The sequence below is a fragment of the Geotrypetes seraphini genome, chromosome 5, assembly GCF_902459505.1.
Source record: "Geotrypetes seraphini chromosome 5, aGeoSer1.1, whole genome shotgun sequence".
In the NCBI taxonomy this organism is placed as follows: Eukaryota; Metazoa; Chordata; class Amphibia; order Gymnophiona; family Dermophiidae; genus Geotrypetes; species Geotrypetes seraphini.
This window is the reverse complement of record NC_047088.1, coordinates 234,281,125-234,300,294: the sequence shown is the minus strand read 5'-3', so window position 1 is coordinate 234,300,294 and position 19,170 is coordinate 234,281,125. Positions and strand designations below refer to the sequence as shown.

General features: G+C 41.1%; 1 protein-coding gene across 7 annotated transcripts in view; it reads left to right on the top strand.

Moving 5' to 3' along the window:
* Window positions 1-19,170, top strand: part of THSD7B (thrombospondin type 1 domain containing 7B) — a 924,116-nt gene that overhangs the window by 584,137 nt on the left and 320,809 nt on the right. For all 7 annotated transcript variants that reach the window (XM_033944565.1, XM_033944564.1, XM_033944562.1 and 4 more), the window contains one exon: window positions 2,806-3,000. In XM_033944565.1, coding sequence (XP_033800456.1) covers window positions 2,806-3,000 — 195 coding nt within the window. The remainder of the gene's footprint in view (window positions 1-2,805; window positions 3,001-19,170) is intronic.

Sequence of the window (19,170 nt, the reverse complement as noted above, 5' to 3'; positions counted from 1 at the left end):
CCTTTTGTTTTTCCCTCCTTCGACACCCTTCGCAACTCTTGGGCCTTGCCTCACATGCCCTTTTTTGCATACCTACAGCTGTGGCATTTCTATATGGTCAACCTTCGCCGTCGCCCGGAGGGCGGTTCTTTTTTACTGGTGGATCAAATCTTCATGTCCCTCCCATCTGCTCTCAACTCTTTATCCTTCTGGTATTGGACTGCGAGGGCAGAGCAGGGGGATACCCTGCTGCCTAGGCTGGCTTCTAGGTGGTCTGGAGAGATGGGGGAGCTTCGGGCATGTTTCTCTAACGTTACCGCTGGGGTACGCAATGCACAGTTGCAGGAACTCCAGTTTAAATTGCTTCATTGTACATACTTTACCCGGCTTCGGGGGTTGCAGGCTGGTTTAAGGGATTCGGCGGATTGCACGAAATGTGGGCGTGCATCTGGGACTCTATTGCACATGCTTATTGAATGCCCGAGATTAGGTGTTTATTGGAATGGGGTTTTGGATCTTCTTGTCCAGGTCCTGGGGGTGCCAGTCCAATGGTCTTATCGTATTTTAGTTTTGGGTCATGAGGTGGACTTCTTGGATCAGGGCTTTAATGCTGCCCAGTGGCAATTTGTCTATGTTGCCCTTCTTGTAGCTAAATGGGGCATACTCCAAAAGTAGATAGATGCAGAACCCCCGGAGTTGGTGGGCTAGAAGCCTATTGGGAGCTGTGGGGTCTAGAAGGTCAGCGGGAGGGGCCTACTCGGCTGTATAGGTCTCTTTGGGAACAGGTCATTGATGCTTCTGCTGATCCTCTCTGAGGCTGCTTTGCTTCTCTTTTTTTTTTTTTTTCCGTATCTCCTTCTACTTTTTTTTCTTTCTTCTCCTTCTTTCTTTCTCATGTCGCTGATGGGGGGGGTGGAGGGGGGATTCAGTCTTGTTTGGTTGTGGGGGGTTTTCTTTAGGGAAAAAAGGGAGTAAACTGCCAGAATGTGTGGTTTTTTGCAGGTTTTACTTGACTGCTCTGTATGTCCCAGGCCCCGCTGGGTACTGGCTGGTTAATTGCGTGGAGGAGGGGGGGAGCTTGTCTATATTCTGATTGACTAGTACTATTGTTGTTGTTCCCCGTACCCTTTTCCCAACCTGTGAGTTGGACTATGTGCTGTATTTGCTCTGTTTCTTGGATATTGCCTGGTTGTATTGGCTTTCTCTGTCTGTTTACTTCTCAATAAAAATGTTTCAAACTAAAAAAAAAACCCCAATTCTATACATAACGGGTACGTTGTATAGAATTGCGTTAAACACTATTCTCATTGGTGGTGACTTTTTTAGGTTCGAAAGCACAAGGAAGAATACAAGTCTCTGGTGGTCCAGAAAATATGTTTATTCAGATTATCAGATTAAAAACACCCTCGTTAATGCTCTCAAAGTAAGACTCGGTGCCATATATAGAATTTGGGGATAAATATGTAGTATTGGCAGTTTAAGTAAAACCTGCATATTCATCTGCAGTAGTTCCCTAAAAGTTCATTTGTGAGACCTTTCACAGGTTCTTATCTAGGTTCCAAGAGAGGGATTTTCACATAGAAACAAAATGAGAGAACATTTTGATTACATTGACCATTTAGTCACCTGTTACATTGATGGAAATAAAGTTAACTTACTTAAATCAGGGATATAAAAATTTTTAGCAACCAAAAAGAATATGTACTGTATATCATACTACATACCCACACTTGTCCACATAATATAGGAGGAATGTACCATATTTGTTTATTTATATTCCGCCTTTATCATGGCGGAGCACAAAAATAACATACACAATAGCTTTACATACAAACATCTAAAATAATTTTAAAAAATGTTACAATACATAAACACAAACCCTTCGCAACCACAAAACTGAATAATTACATATGTATCTTTATATTTGAAAAAGTATAGATTATATATTACATGCTGATAAGGAAGCCATTAATTTAGTGGCTAATAACAATATCTGAGCTGCTAACCTAGTTGAGATATATTAGTGGAGGTTGGGATGGGGAGGGGGATTCAGGATAGGGCAGTACAGAGGTGGGGGTGGGCAAGGTGGGGCAATGGGTTTGTATTCTTAGATTGGTGGTAGAATTGTTGATGTGGAAAGAAGGACAGCGACTGGTGGATGCGAGAGGGGATGTGATTGGCTATGAGTGAGGCAGGTAGTTGAGTCACCGAGGGGAAGGAAGTTTTGTTTTGTGGTTGGCTGGAAGGTGAAGGATGGGGAGGTTGTATGGGATCCTCGGAGGTATTCAGCTTAAGAAGAGGCAGTAGCAGGCTTCCCTGGCCGGGAATTGAATCCAGGCCATTGCAATACCAAATCCTGACCAGTAGACCCCTCCCAATGTTTGCTTGTCATTAGCTTGTTTTCTTTCTAGTAGGGGTTTATTGCTTGGCCAAGCCTTCCAATACTTCACCCCAATGTAATATTAACAGTACAGAGAGCAAACTTGTAGTTAAAGCAAGTAGGCAGCTGGGGTTCAACCTCCCACCCCCCCGATGCCACCTCTAATCTTGAGCAAGACATTCTGCCTTCCGTTATTCCAAATTTAATTAAACTGTAATTCCTTTGTAGGGATTTTGTAATTTATCTTGAGCGTGACCTTGGATTGGAATAAATTAAATTTAAATCAAATAACTTTGAATATTTCTTAATACATTTTAGTAAACCAACTTGTCGTGTTGTTTAGCTTTTTATTCTTATTGAAGGGTAAACCATGCCTATGGAAACAATCATCTAGCAGATACCTTTTGATCATTTGAGATTACAGTAACCTCCTTTCTATTTTTCAGCTGTAACCTGTATCTCAGATGAGGGCCTTTCAGCAGAAGTCACTGAATGCCTCATATGGTCAGATCCCATGCCCCCTCTGGTGCAGGAGTGTCTAATGGCTTGCAGGGATGATTGCACATTCACTCCGTGGTCCAAGTTTACCCCATGTCCAGCAGATTGTGAATCAAAAAGAAATAGAAGACGATCACTCACAGGTATGTTTTTTTTATCTTCTTTTTCGCAACAGTTGATGCTTATACATATTTCTGTTATCAAATATTATGGTTTTGACCACAGTTACGTAGCATGCGAATCCCAATGACACAGTCACTGCTGCTATGTCCTTGAGAAAATAACGTAGTTCAAGCTTGTGTTTTAGATGTGATAGAATGATTAACTTGCCAAAATAATTGTTCTTCTTAATAGAAATCTATGTTTTATTCAAAGCAATCTGTTTCTCTCTCCCCTTGTTGGAAATATAGTGGTGTGTGCTCCCTGAACATTTCTGTGTATCTTGGTAGAGAGGTTAGGTGGACATTTTAATCAGTTTTTTTCTTTTTAATCTACTCAGTAGCTCTTAAAAATCAGACTCTCATATTTTCCAATATCATTTCCAATATACCCACAATTTTGAGAAGTAAACCAGAGAAAGCAAATAGTGTTTGTGGACATCTTGGCAACTTGAGTCCATCACATCCTTTCTTCGTAACGTATGAATAACAAAAAATAAGTTCCAAATAGAGGCTTACAAGTTCAGTACCTGTACTTTAATATTAAAAATATAATTGGAGGTAGTATGAGGGGCTGCTCAGTTCTCACACCAACCAAGAAGAGAATGATATGGAGCCATGAAACTAGCAAGTTATTCCACACTTTTCTTAACACTTTTCATTCCAATGATATGAAATGAAAAGCACCAAGAAAAAGTGTGGAATAACTTGTAAGTTTCATGGCTCCACACCGCTCTCTTCTTGGTTGGCATGATAACTTTTCAGCAGCCCCTCGTATAGAGTTACAATTGCAGATCTTATATTCTAGAAATTTCCATAGTATAGAACATGCAAAAACTAACAATTCAGTACATTATTTTAAAATAGTTTGTACAATAAGATAGATTAAACAGAGAAATAATTCCTAAATAAGTAAGGGCTTCTTTTACTAAACCGCAGAAAAGCTTCTTCCTGCGGGTCAGTAAGGTAAATGCTCCGGCGCTCATTCAATTCCTATGAGTGTTGGAGCATTTACGTCACTGGCCCTCGGTAAGAAGCTGTTCCCAGTTTAGTAAAGCCCAGTTTAAGTTTTTACTGCCTTCTTATAGCAATCAAAATTAAAGATTTTATTTCCCTAAGAAGTGCTGACCAAAAGTAGGAACTGTATAGGGAACGGGAGACTGAAAATCTTTCTTGAATTACACATTCCTAGGACTCGGAAAGGATAGTAAGTTAAAGTGAAGAATAAGAAGTAGTCTAGTGAGAGCAGGCCTATAGAGCAGCTGTATCAAATACTGAGACATAAGCCGACGATCCTCATCCTGAAGTGCCGCGGTTCGGAAGGGGGTGGGCGATCACCATCGCTGGCAGGAGAGATGAGCCATCTCTCCTGCAGCGATCAGCCCTCCCCCGGCTATTACGATGGGGCCAGGAGGGAGTCCAAGCCCTCCTGGCCCAGCGACATCCCCTAACCCCCACCCCCCACTAAAATATGGGCAGGAGGGATCCCAGGCCCTCCTGTCCTTGACGCAAGCCCCCCACAAACCCCCGATGGGGCTTGAGGCGCCTGGGCTAACCACAATCGGCCCAGTTCTCTTTGGCCCCTCCTGTGGGCAGGGTTTGAGCCGCCTGGGCCAATCAGGCCCTAAGGCCAGTCATTCCAGAGATGGCTGGCCTGTCGGACGGACGGGCTTGGCACCCATCCGTCCGACCAACAATTTTTAAGGTATGGGGAGGGGGGGTCAGCGGGGGGGGGGGTTGAGGGTCGGCAGGCAGGGCAATCGGGAGTTCAGGGGGAGGAGGGGCGGTTGGGGGGGAGGAGTTGCGTCGAGGGCAGGAGGGCCTGGGATCCCTCTTGCCTATATTTTAGTAGGGGTTAGGGGGTGTCGCCAGGCCAGGAAGGCTTGGGCTCCTCCTGGCCGGATCGTTGTAGGGGGGGGGTGGATTCTGTAACCGTTGTTGTTTTTGGCAGACACCAGTTACAGAATCCAGCTTTTAGGTGAAGGACTGGCTCCTCCTTCGCCTAAAAGCCCTTGTTTTGGGCGTTTGGGACTTAGGCTTTTTGTAGGTTGATTATATGGTGTAAGTTTAGACGTAGTGGTGGTCTGGGCGTTTAACCAGCTGAACGTAGAGGCAGGCCATTATCAAAAAAATCCTCCTTTTGGACATTTTTTTTGATAATGGACATTTTCCCTGCTTCTACTTTCAACGTTTAAGAACTTAGGCCAAAAGGGGACTTAGACGTTTTTTTAAATTATGCCCCTCTATGCGTTTTAGCGCTTGCTAAATATACATGCACGCTAACTAGTAACGTGTCTATAGACTAACATGCACACATTAGCGTTTAGTGCGTGGTTAGCGCACAATAATATTTAGCGTGCGTTAAAACGCTTAGCACACCTTTGTAAAAGGAGCCCTTATTTTTTGCATAATCCAAAAACAACTTTTAGTAAGGTGATTGATCTGCTTGACCATAATTAGTCTATAATCAAGGATTGTACCTAAGATTTTGATCAGTCTTTCCATACTTTCTTTCCAAATACATTATTAGCAAGTAGTAGAAATTTTAGAAATTTAGGGTTCCTCTTATGAAGCAACATGAGTGTTTTATTGAGGGCCAGTGAGGTTAATGCTCTGATGCTCATTGAATTCCTATGAGCATCTGAGAATTTACCTCGCCGGCCCATGGTAAAATGCTCTTACGCTGCTTAGTATAACCTAGAGTAGGTTTTCTCTTCATTAAATTGAAATAATTTATCACTCATCAAAGTACTGATTAAAGCCATATACCTAGTTAACTTAGGTAGAATACAAGTATCTTCTAAAGTTGAATCAACAGTAAATAAAATAGCTAAGATTTGCCTCTTTCCGGATGATACCAAAATCCGCAATAGAGCAGACATCCCGGATGGTGAACAACATGAAGAAAGACCTAGTGAAACTTGAAGAATGGTCTGAAATTTGGCAGCTAAAATTTCATGCTAAGAAATGCAAGGTCATGCATTTGGGCTGCAAAAACCCAAAGGAACAGTACAGTTTAGGGGGTGAAAAATGTATGTGCACAACAGAAGAGCGGGACTTGGGTGTGATTGTATGTGATGATCTTAAGGTGGACAAACAGGTTGAAAAGGTGACGGCGAAAGCTAGAAGGATGCTAGGGTGCATAGGGAGAGGTATGGCCAGTAGGAAAAAAGAAGTAAGACTCTGATGAGACCTCATTGTTTACAATTCCGGAAACTGCATCTTCAAAAAGATATAAGAAGGATGCACTCGATCCAGAGGAAGGTAACCAAAATGGTGCGTGGATTTTTCACTCTGTCAAAAATTACAAAGAATAGAGACACTCGATGAAATTACAGGGAAATACTTTTAAAACCAATAGGGGGAAATATTTTTTCACTCAGAGAATAGTTAAGCTCTGGAACACATTGCCAGAGGTTGTGGTAAGAGCTGATAGCATAGCTCAGAGGTGGGCAACTCCGGTCCTCGAGGGCTGGAATCCAGTTGGGTTTTCAGGATTTCCCCAACGAATATGCATAGAAAGCAGTGCATTCAAATAGATCTCATGCATATTCATTGGGGAAATCCTGAAAACCCGACTGGATTCTGGCCCTCGAGGACCAGAGTTGCCCACCCCTGGCATAGCTGGGGGGTTTTAATATCTTTATTAGCAATTGCAAAGGGAACATAGATGGTTTTAAAAAAGATTTGGATAATTTCCTAGAGGAAAAGTCCATAGTCTGTTATTGAGAAAGACATGGGGGAAGCCACTGCTTGTCCTGGATCGATAGCATGGAATGTTGCTAATCTTTGAGTTTTGGTCAGGTACTAGTGACTTGGATTGACCTGGAATGGGCTACTGGACTTGATTGACCATTGGTCTGACCCAGTAAGGCTATTCTTATGTAATACCTGCATGACATAAATGCATATGAGTCGAATCTTTTTCATTTGAAAGGAAACTCTGGAATGAGAGGGCAAAGGATGAAGTTAAGAGGTGATGGGCTCAGGAGTAATCTAAGGAAATATTTTTTTACAGAAAGGGTGGTAGATGCATGGAACAGGCTCCCGGAAGAGGTGGTGCAGACAGAGACTGTGTCTGAATTCAAGAAAGCCTGGGATAGTCACGTGGGATCTCTTAGAGAGAGAAAGATATAATGGTTACTGCGGATGGGAAGCTCTGTGACCTCACAATGCAGGTGCACAGAGCCTTAGCCTATAGGAAGAGGAGATGCAAATGTTAAGAGCCTTAGCCAATAGGGAGAGGAAGAGATAATGGTTACTGTGGATGGGCAGACTGGATGGGCCATTTGGCCTTTACCATCATGTTTTTAAGTTTCTGTGTAATATGGTCTGCATTTATGTGCAGTGGACTTAAAAACTGGCCATATGGAGTAAGAAAGCGTGGGGCAGGCACATGAGATCTCTTTGGGAGAGGAGGAGATAGTGGATGCTGCGGATGGGCAGACCGGATGGGCCATTTGGCCTTTATCTGCCATCATGTTTCTATATTTCTATGTTAAGTTCCCAAAGAGGATAACTGCTCGTTGAAGATAACAGGAATCCTTGAGGGACTCCACAACCACTGACCAATATTTTGAATATTTCTCATTCATCTTAATCATATAAGATCTGTAAGAAAGGAAACCTCTAAACCAGTTCAACACACTGGATATCCAACTTTTGTAACAGTGTATCAAAGTGAACAAGATCAAACGTACTGGAAAGATCTAATTGCATTATTAGTACAAAATTACCATGGCTAATGATATTCTTAATGTGAGTTGTTAAAGAACATAATAAAATTTAAGTGCTATGCAAAGCATGAAAGCCTGATTGAGAAACATAAAATGTTAGATTGGGAAAACCCTCCATAATTTTAATAAAATATGGTTTGGAAGTGATTGGTCTGTAATTTCTGAACAGAGATAGAACTAAAACCGTATCTTTCCTTATCGGAGTGAGAACAATATTTCCCAAAGTTTTAGGAAATTTGCCTAGTTCAAATTGGGATTCAAGCCAAAATAATAATATGCAGTTGAACAACTATCAAGAATGCAATGTGACTTTGAGAATTTATTGATCAACCTATCATGATCTTTCATAGATATTGAGGAAATAGAATGCCATATCATATCAGCTAGTGAAAAATCCAATATCTAATTGGTGAAATTTAGGTTGATCTTTTACTCTCAACTTGGTTTGGAGTTTTTCTATCCTTGATTTAAAGTACAATTGCTATTTTGGAGGCAGTAGATGATGCATTGCCAGATTTACTATTAAACCGACTTAAATGTGAATAATCTTTTTAGCTTTAGCTTTTAGTTTTAGGTTATGGTAACTTGAGGAGAATGATAAAAAAGAAACTTAGAGGAATAGGTGCAAAGGTCAAAAATTTACATTAAGCATGGATGTTATTCAAAATATCATCCTGGAAGCCCAGACCAGATATATTCCATGTATTAAAAAAGGAGTAAAGAAGACCAAATGGCAGCCAGCACGGTTAACAAACGAGTTAAAGGAAGCTATTAGAGCTAAAAGAAAATCCTTCAGAAAATGGCAGAAGGCTCCAACTGAAAATAATAGGAAGCAGCATAAGAAATGGCAATTCAAATGTAAGGTGTTGATAAGAAAGGTAAAGAAAGACCTTGAAAAGAAGAATGTGTTGCAGGCAAAAACACATAGTAAAAACTGTATTAGGTATATTAGAAGCAAGAAGCTGAGAAAAGAATCAGTTGAACCATTAGATGACTAAGGGGTAAAAAGGGTGCTCAGGGAATACAAGGCCATAGCTGAGAGATTAAATTAATTCTTTCCTTCAGTCCTCACTGAGGAAGATGTTTGGGAAATACCGGTGCTAGAAATGGTATTCAGTGTTGATGAGTCAAAGAAACTGAAACAAATCTCTGTAACACTTGAAGATGTAATGGGGCAATTTAACAAACTGAACAGTAGCAAATCATCTGGACCAGATGGTATATATCCTAGAATACTAATAGAATTGAAGAATGAACTTCCAGATCTATTGTTAGTAATTTGTAATTTATCTTTAAAATTCAGCATGGTTCCAGAAGACTGGAGGATGGCCAATATAAAGCCAATTTTGAAAAAGATTTCCAGATGTAAGTCTGATGTCAGCACTGAGAAAAATGGTAGAAACTATTATAAAGAAAAAAATTGCAGAACATACAGTATACTGTATATACTGTATAAGCATGGAATAAAAAGACAAAGCCAACATGGATTTAGTCACAGGGATTCTTGCCTCACCAATCTACTACATTTTTTTGAAGGAGTGCATAAACATGTGGATAAAAGTGAGTCAGTTGATATTGTGTATCTGGAATTTCAAAAGGCATTTGTGAAAAACTGAGGAAATTAGAAAGTCATGAGATACGAGTAGAAGGTAATGTCCTGTTATGGCTTAAGAACTGGTTAAAAAACAGAGAGTAGGGTTAAATGGGCAATATTTTCAATGTAGAAGGGCAAATAATGGGGTTCCCTAGGGATCTGTGCTGGGTCCATTGCTTTTTAACATATTTATCAATGATCTACAGATGGTAATGACTAATAATTAAATTTGTTGATTACTCAAAGCTGTTAAATTGCAAGAGGATCCTGCAAGACTAAGGGCTAGATTCACTAACCTCCTTTGCGTGTCCGATTCGTGGCCGATCCGTGCAGGCCTGATGAATTTACAAAACAAAAAAAATTAAAATGAGGGCAATCGGAGGAATGCTCTCCTCCGACCGTACAAATCGCTAGTGTGTGATCCCGATGCATGCGCAGACCATCTGTAGATGGTCTGCATATGCTTCTAAGAGCTGTCTAAAGCCGCAACTTTTTAAAAAACTTTTACTAGCCCAGCGAGCATGTGGTTTAAACCACTGGCTCACAGTGTGGGGAAGGGCAGGAGAGTCGGGACGGCATGAGAGATTCGGGGCAAAAGCAGGGCAGCGAGTTGGGGCGGCAGGCAGGACAGATTCAGGGCAGAGAACGAGATCGGTGCAGGAAGGAGACAGCAGGAGATTGGGCAGGCAGGAGATCGGGGCTGAGACAGAGCAAGAGATCAGGGCAGAGAGCAGATCAGGGCAGGCAGGAGATCGGGGCTGAGACAGGGAAACAGATCGGAGCAGAGAAGCAGGGCAGAGAGCAGGGTGGCAGAAGGCAGGGCAGTCGGAAAGGATCTCAGCGACTGGTCCTCAGCAGTTGCTTCTTGTGTTGATCGGCCAGCCCAGTCGGTTTGCAAGATTTCTGTAGTGAATCGCGTCCCTGCCTACTTTGCATGCCGTTCCCCTCATTTGCATGCACGGATGGGAATCGGCTCGGAGGAGAGGTAAGTGAATTGGGCTGAAGTAAAATCGGGTCGCAAAGGGGTTGCAAACCGATTGGTACATGATCGATTTGCTTAGTGAATCTAACCCTAAGAGACTGGGCATCAAAATGGCAGATGATGTTAAAATGAGGAAATGCAAAGTGATGCATGTGGGGAAGAAGAACCCAAACTATAGCTACATGATGCAGGCTTCCACATTATGGGTCACCACCCAGGAAAAGGATCTAGATATCATCATTGATAATACATTGAAACCCTCAGCTCGGTGTATAGCAGTGGCTAAGAAAGCAAATAGAATGTTAGGAATTATCCAATCCAATCTTTCGGTTTATATACTGGATCATCCTCCAGTCAACAGAGACTCGACTCGGTTTACACAATAAGAAGTTGTAATAGTTTCTTCAAATAAAATTACTTATGTAACAATTATCAGAAAAGAAAGGGAAAACAAATATGGGAATGTTATAGTATCCTTGTATCGCTCCATCGTATTCACCTTGAATACTGTGTGCCATTCTGGTTGCTGCATCACAAAAAAGATATATCAGAATTAGAAAAGCAAGAAAAATAATATAAAGAGTTGAAAACTACATGAGCTCTGCTGTGAGAGATGCATGGATTATTTTACCTATGTATCTCTCGCTGAGTATAAATAAAACAAAGATTTTGAACATAGTAACATAATAGATGACGGCAGATAAAGACCCAAATGGTCCATCCAGTATGCACAACCTTACCCACTCTTTAAATTACTGATTTAAATTTTCCTTCTTAGCTATTTCTGGGCCAGAACCCAAATCTCTGCCTGGTACTTTGCTTAGGTCCCATCTACTGAAGTCTCCATCAAAGAACATGGAAAATGATGAAGATTTTGACCTTGAAGGTGATAGAATAGAAGTTGTAAAGAGTTTTAATGTTTTTGTCTCTTTGGTAAACAAGGAGCAACTAACAGGGAAGAAATACTCCACAGAATAACAATTGATTGCTCTATAATGAAGGCTCTTGATAAGGTATTTAAAGACAAGGAAATAACAGTTAAAACTGAAGATCAGACTAGTCCATGCATTAATTTTCTCAGTAGTCAGTTATGGATGTGAAAGCTAATCATTATGGAAACAAAATAGAAAGAGGATTGACTCATTTGAACTCTGGTGCTGGAGAAAGATTCTGTGTGTTTTGTGGACCATCAGGAGAACTAACAAATCCATTTTGGAAGAGATCAGACCAGATATGCCACTCAAAGTCCACATGATGAAGTTGTGACTATCTTATTTTGGTCACACTGTTGGAAGGGAGAGATCACTGGAGAAGGACATCATGTTTGGGAAAATCAAAGGAACTAGTTGAAGAAGGTGACCTACAACTTGGTGGCTGGACAGGTTGACAACAATTATGGGGATGATGCTCTTGACCAATTTCTTTTTGGATCTTTAACTCATCAAGTCAAACTCAAACTCGAGTTGATGGCACCTAACACACATCTCTCATAGCAGAGTTGGTGTAATTTTCAACTCAAATGAGACTCAAATATCAGTGGTATTTGAGTCTCATAAGAATTACAGAGGCTGTACAAGTGCTCATCAGAGATATTAACTCCTGGTGCAAACAAGGCTCCGTGTCATGTTTTAGTCATGTTAGCCTCTAAACAAAACTTCATACTAGAAAATAACATGGGGACATATTTTACCCCATTCCCGCGGGAACTCATTTTTCCTTCCCGTCCTAGCGAGTTCTTTCTCCTGCCCCTGCCCCATTCCTGCAAGCTCAGTCCTCCTCTGCACAAGCTTCACACATTTAAAAACCATAAGTGTTTGAGGCTTGTACGGTTAAAGCAGAGCTTACAGGAATGGGGCAGGGATAATGGCAAAACTCACAGGGATGGGACGGGGAAATTGAGTTCCTGCGGGAATGAGGAAAAATTTGTCCCCATGTCATTCTCTCACTTCATACTTTCAATCTTGGGGTTTTCCTTCACATTATTGAAAGCCCATTGATCATTTCCTACTTTTTTTGTTTGATCTGGACTTTACTTCCATAGGAAATCTACCTCTTCCTGATCTTTTGCTGTATTATCGATTGTGCCATGAGGTCTCTCAAGTCCAGTGGTCCCCAACCCTGTCCTGGAGGACCACCAGGTTTTCAGGATAGTCCTAATGAATATGCATGGGGCAGATTTGCATGCCTGACACCTCCATTATATGCAAATCTCTCTCATGCATATTCATTAGGGCTATTCCAAAAACCAGACTGGCTGGTGGTCCTCCAGGACAGGGTTGGGGACCATTGCTCTAGTCAACACAAAATGCAGCTGCTTGGATTAGTATGAGATTAAGAAGAATGGACCAAAACACCTACATTACTAGAACTGTATTGTTTGCTGGTTAAGTTTCTTGCACATTTTAAGATCATATGTTTAGTATTTCTTTTCTTTCTTTCTTGTTAAAATGTTTCTATAGGGCTCAAGGTATGATGCAATAAAAAAAATGGCACTGCTATGCACTTAAGCAGTCTTCCAGTATTACTTTTAAATATGAGATAGATGGGGAGGGACTTTTTTTTTTTTTTACAACAGCGATTAGTTCCAGTACAAGGGACTAAGTATGGGGAATGGGACCAGGAAACTCATCTTTATGAGGGATTAGAGTGAAATGACCATATTTTTTTACAATGGTTTTGGAAGTAGTGAGGTTTTTTGGGACATATTGGGGCATTTTCAAAAGGATATCTAAGTGCCACAAAAAAAAAATCAACACATAAACACCCAATAAAGTACGTTACAAAACTGCAAAAAAATGAATAGTACTTGTGAAAGGAAAAGTCACTAGAGACACCACTCCTATATCCCCCAAAAATCCAGCACAAAATGTCCCACAAAACTCCATTTTCAAACAGGAAAAAACATTGGCTTGAGAAGGTTGTCCTTATGCTGGAGATGTCCATCTTGAACAACCATTTTACAAATTGAAATATGTAACTCATAAGTGGAGGGAGGGGGAAGACAAGTTACAGGAACATCTGTCTAGTGGCATTCTTTTTAAAAAAAAAATCTTTAAAATGGTTATTTTTGTTACGTAGGAATTTTTGGACCCCAGTTCAATTACAAAAACTTGATAGTTCAAAATCTAATAGATGCTGGCATTGTCCTATCAATATAGGGATGTTGGATCATCTGTTGTATTTTTGTCCAATGGTACTTAGTTTCTGGAGGTCAGTTTGGGGACAAATCAACCTTATATTAGAATCATCTATTCCGTTATCATATGAAGCTATAATTTGTGGGACGTTGTTGCAGATTAAGCCTGTGTTGGATAAATACAAAAGCCGTCTTCTATTGATCTTGACAGCAATAGCAGTCCAAATGATCACTAAAAATTGGAAATGTCATGACAGACTTATTACTCATTCTGGTGGGCGAGTGTATGTAATACATATAAGTATGAAAGAATAAACGCAGAATGCATAGGTTTTAGTAATGTATTTAATAAAATATGGAGCCCATTGACTGCATTTGTTAACAAACAATAAGAATAATATAATGATTGGTTTTCTTTTGTAGATCTCCTTACACATCTAGGGTGGGATATTTTGAGGAATTAAACTATATAAGTATAATATTGGTAATAATACGAGTTTACATGTTATAATAAGAGAAAGAGGGGGAAAATGATTTTTTTTTTTTAATTGTATGTTAAGATGCATTTTATTCAAACTTTTAATGTTATATTATCTGTAAAGCACTGCCAATGTTTGGAAATTCAATAAAGATCTATAAAAAAAATAAAAATTCTTTATTAAATTTTCAAACTACAATTATGCATTCAAATAATTCATATACATATAATATTAAAAGAAAAGCACAATAAGCTTACAGATATTAATAAGCAATTATTTTCCCCACCCTCCCACCTAGTAATCAAGAAAATAAATACCCACAAGAAACTACCTAAAAAAATCCCCGAATCAATTCCAGTGCAAACACCTCTCCCCAGTAAAATAAAGTTAGTTATCATTCCTTACAAAATTTAGCCAATGGCTCCCAAGTATCCAGAAATTTCCTGTAACTTCCCTGCTGTATAGCCATCAGACACTCCATTTTAAAAGTATAACAAAGAGATTCCCACCAGAAAGTGTAATTTAACCTATCCCAGTTCTTCCAATTCTTCAATATAAGTTGTATGGCAACCCCTGTCATTATAAAGATTAGTTTGTTATTCCTGGCAGATATTTGGCTTTTAGCTCTCATTAAAGTACCAAATAGGATGGTATCGTATGTCAGTGCCACTGGATTTTCCAATATTTTGTTCACCTGATCCCATATGGATCTCTAAAATTTAAGTATCAAGGGACAATAGTACACTAAATGGTCCAGTGTCCCGGCTTCGAGATGACAGTGCCAGCATCTAGTAGACAACACAGATTCCTTGCAAAGCAGAGAACAGTCTAGTTCTTAGTGCAATAGTCGAGCTCTATCTTTATGGAGATGATACGGTATACAAACTTAAGGTTTAGTTTGGTCTAGTCTGTAAACCCTGGGACACAGATTCACATTCCATTGTAACTCTTTTTTTATGGGTAAATGTGATCTCTCCAGGAACATAAAAATATCTACTGTATCTGAATGTACACCACTTCAATAGTCTTTAGCCCCCTCTTTTACTAAGGCATGCTAGCCGATTTCGCATGCGCTAAATATTAGCGCACACTAAATGCTAACGTGTCCATAGAATATAATGGATGCATTAGCATTTTACGTATGCTAAATCAGATAGCGCACCTTAGTAAAAGGACCCCGAGGTTTGCAGGTGTCCTATATCTTTAGGTAAAGCATGTTATTTTCTGTTCCTGGAAGGAGCCCCAGAAAAAAAAATTAACAGAGAGTGTGACGCAGTGGTTAAAAGCTACAGCCTCAGCACCCTGGGGTTGTGGGTTCAAACGCACACTGCACCTTGTGACCCTAAGCAAGTCACTTAATCCCCCCATTGCCAAAGGTACACTAGATAGATTGTGAGCCTGCCGGGACAGACAGGGAAAAATGCTTGAGTACCGGAATAAACTCAAGTAAAATCATTCTGAGCTCTCCTGGGAGAACGGTATAGAAAATTGAATAGACTGAGGGAGTTTCCGTATAATGAGAGGCTAGAGAAACTGGGCCTCTTCTCCCTTGAAAAGTGGAGCCTGAGAGGGGACATGATCGAAACATTCATGATATTGAAGGGAATTGACTTAGTAGAGAAAGAGAGATTGTTCACCCTCTCCAAGGTGGAGAGAACGAGAGGGCATTCGGTAAAGTTAAAAGGGAATAGATTCAGTACAAACGTAAGGAAGTTCTTCTTCACCCAGAGAGTGGTAGAAAACTGGAACGCTCTTCCGGACGCTATTATAGGGGAAAACACCCTTGGGATTCAAGACAAGGTTGGATAAGTTCCTACTGGAACAGAACATACGCAAGTAAGGCTAGACTCAAATAGGGCACTGGTCTTTGACCTAAGGGCCGCCACGTGAGCGGACTGCTGGGCACGATGGACCACTGGTCTGACCCAGCAGCGTCAAATCTTATGTACTATAGGATTTGAACCTGTGTCTCTTGGCTTATAGCTTGCTTCAATAACCACTAGGTTATTGCTCATCTAGCCTATTTGTTGTATTGTTCAAAATGGCCATAATACCTACAGCTGAAATAGAACCTGGCTTCCCTTTCTGGTTTCGCTCTCAGGGGAGAGGGAAGGGAACAGCAATCACCAAAGGGATTAAAGAGGGCAGTGGCATAGTAAAGGGGGGGAGGACTGCCCCGGGTGCCATGTTGGTAGGGGTGCCAGCATCTCTCAGCCCTGCCCTCGTGCCATCCCTCCCCCACCCATACCTCTGTAGATCTTTGCTAGTGAGAGCATCTTCTGCCTGTTGCTCGTGCCAGCCTGGTTCCCCTCTGAATCACTTCCGGGTCACGGGGCCAATGACATCAGAGGAAAATCCAACGCTGGCAGAAGGAGCATGCTGGAGAAGCCACTTAGCGCTTGCAAAGATTTAGAGCAGAGGTGTCCAACCTGCGGCCCAAGGGCCGCATGCGGCCCCTGAAGTATTTTGTGTGGCCTCGGTCGAGGGCGATGCAGTGTTTCCCTCTGCTGCCCCCGGGTGTTTACCGTCTTGCCGGCTCCCTCCTCTGTCTTGCTGCAGCATTTGTACAGCCACAGAAACACTTTTTTCGGCCAATGCGGCCCAGGGAAGCCAAAAGGTTGGACACCCCTGATTTAGAGGTACAGGGGAGGAGGAAGAGAAAACATGAGTGTGGAGTGAACAGCAGGAAGGAGCGGGGATACGCAGGGAGGGCGCCACTGTCCCGGGCGCCTCCTACCCTTACTGTATCACTGAAGGAGGAACCGTGCTTTAATCTCTTCAGTGGTCAGCTGTTCAATCAGAGCGCCTTTTTCTAACTTGAACGTTACTGAAACAGGCCTACTTAAAATGTTCTTTTTAGACAAGGAAGTCTCTTCCCATTAGGAAACCACTGCTGGATTTCCTACTTTTGGATCGACCCCCCAAAATGCCCCCCTTGCTATTTGGATGAACTGCTGTGTGAAATGTCCAAATTATGACTTTCCATAATTGGGATTTGGATGTTTTTAGCAGATGGGCTTTTTATTTTGAGGCATCCATCTTTGAAAATGAGAACCTTACTGTCCCCTTTAAAAAATAGTGGGCTGAGTCTGGGCCTACTGTCTTTGTCTGAATCTAACTTGCCCTGAATTATCACTGAAAATGCTGCGGCTAAATCTTACAAAATAAACGGTATCAGGTCAAAAGCGCGCCGGGACAAAGGCGCGCGCAGACAATTGAGCGCAGCGGCTCTGACGGGGAAGGGGTGTGGGGGGGAACCCCCCCACTTTAATTAATAGAGATCACGCCGTGTTGTGGGGGCGTTGTGGGGGGGTATGGGGGGTTGTAACCCCCCACATTTTACTGAAAACTTCACTTTTTCCCTGTTTTTAGGGAAAAAGTTAAGTTTACAGTAAAATGTGGCGGGTTACAACCCCCCAAACCCCCCACAACGCCGGCGCGATCTCTATTAAGTAAACTGGGGGTGCTCCCCAACAAAACCCCCCGTCGGATCCCCTAAAAACTGTAATTTTCTTTGGCGCGCGCCTCCGTCTTGCGCTCAGTTGTCGGCGCGCACCTTTGTCTTTCGCCGACTTGTCTATGAACCAAATAAACAGATTCCTGGTTGCAGCTCGCCTTCGTACAGTACAACAGTGTTTTATATAATGTCTACGGTATAGTTCAGACAGGCTCGGCCCAAGCCATATGCTCTGGACAGTTCATTGCGCCTACCACTGTCTGCTAGATTCAAATATTTGAACACATAATGGTACAGATTTAACAGCTGGAAGTCATCCATAAAAATCACCAAAGATTTAAAGCCTAATGTTCAAGTACTCAGGGCATATTTCTCAACAAAATTAAAATTGCATTGCCGTGAATGGTTTTAAAATTAACCTTCTTTGAGCTTTGTAATTTATGAGTGCGATGTAGTAAGCCATGCTACAGTGCTTTCTTAGTCAGTTATTAGATGGTGTAGGATATCGCCCATAATCTTACTGTAAGTTGTTATCTATAATACAAATCATCATTTCAATTATTGTTCAGACAACCAGAAGCTTTATTCTATTTTAATGTCGCAGGTTAATAGAGCATATGACACAAGTTCTCTTTGTATCTCCATTAATATGAACTTTTCATCTATCCAGATGAATGCTTTGATTGTGTGATGTTCTTCAACAAGAAAAATTGTTGATTGAATCACCATTCAAAGAAGAATCTACTGACAACTGTCAAGTATTTTTTATCTGGATCATATTGAGTGAACTTTATTTTTTCTTTGCTTCAGTACCCAGGAATGCCTATAAAAGTTTTATAGCTGAGAATTTGTCCAAAATAATGGAAACAACAATAAAACTAAAATCTTAATCCCAGAGCACAGATATATGAAATTAGCAGTTTTCTCCTCTTAGGAATAATGACAGAGGTTAGTGACATTTTACTGATTTATGCTGGCTTTTACAAAGGCACGGGCCAGTTAGGAAAATGCTCTGACACGTAGAATTCTTATGAGCATTGGCGCATCTACCTTGCCTTTGTAAAGGGGAGCCTTATTGAGGCATGAATTTTTTTTAAATAAAAGAGTCTACTTTGGCCCTCTTTTACTAAGGTGCGCTAATCGATTTAGCACGTGCTAAACATTAACACGTGCATGTTAGTCTATGGGCGCGTTAGCGTTTAGCATGCGCTAAATCGATTAGTTCACGCTAATCGGTTAGCGCACCTTAGTAAAAGATGGGGTTTGTCTATCCAGGAATTAGTCTCTGATACACTTCTCTGTGTTATCCTGTTTGAAAGCACTTGTAGTTGCCAAAGTGTCTCCGATATGAATGTATAGAGTTTAAGATATTGTGGAAAAAGTTAAAGAGGAAATTATTTTCTGTAAAACCTAAAATAGCAACTGTTTTGGTGGCAACTGTCAGAGGTTGAATGCAGAGCTCAATGTACCTGATCTGACTTAGCATGAATTTTCTTATAGCCGTGGATGGGGCATAACCGAAAGGAATGTCTAAGTCCATTTTTGTCCAAGTCGCAAGTCATCCAAAGTAAAGAAAAATAGCTTAGGGCACATTTTCGAAAAATACGTCCAAATTTTTTTTTGTTTCGAAAATCGTCTAACTATACGTCCTGCTGATCTCATCGTCCAAGCCACTAAATCGTCCATCTTTATGCCACATTTTTGTCCAAGTCAAAAACACCTAGAACAAGCCCTGTTGGATGTGGGAGGGGTCTGAAAAGTGATGGACTGA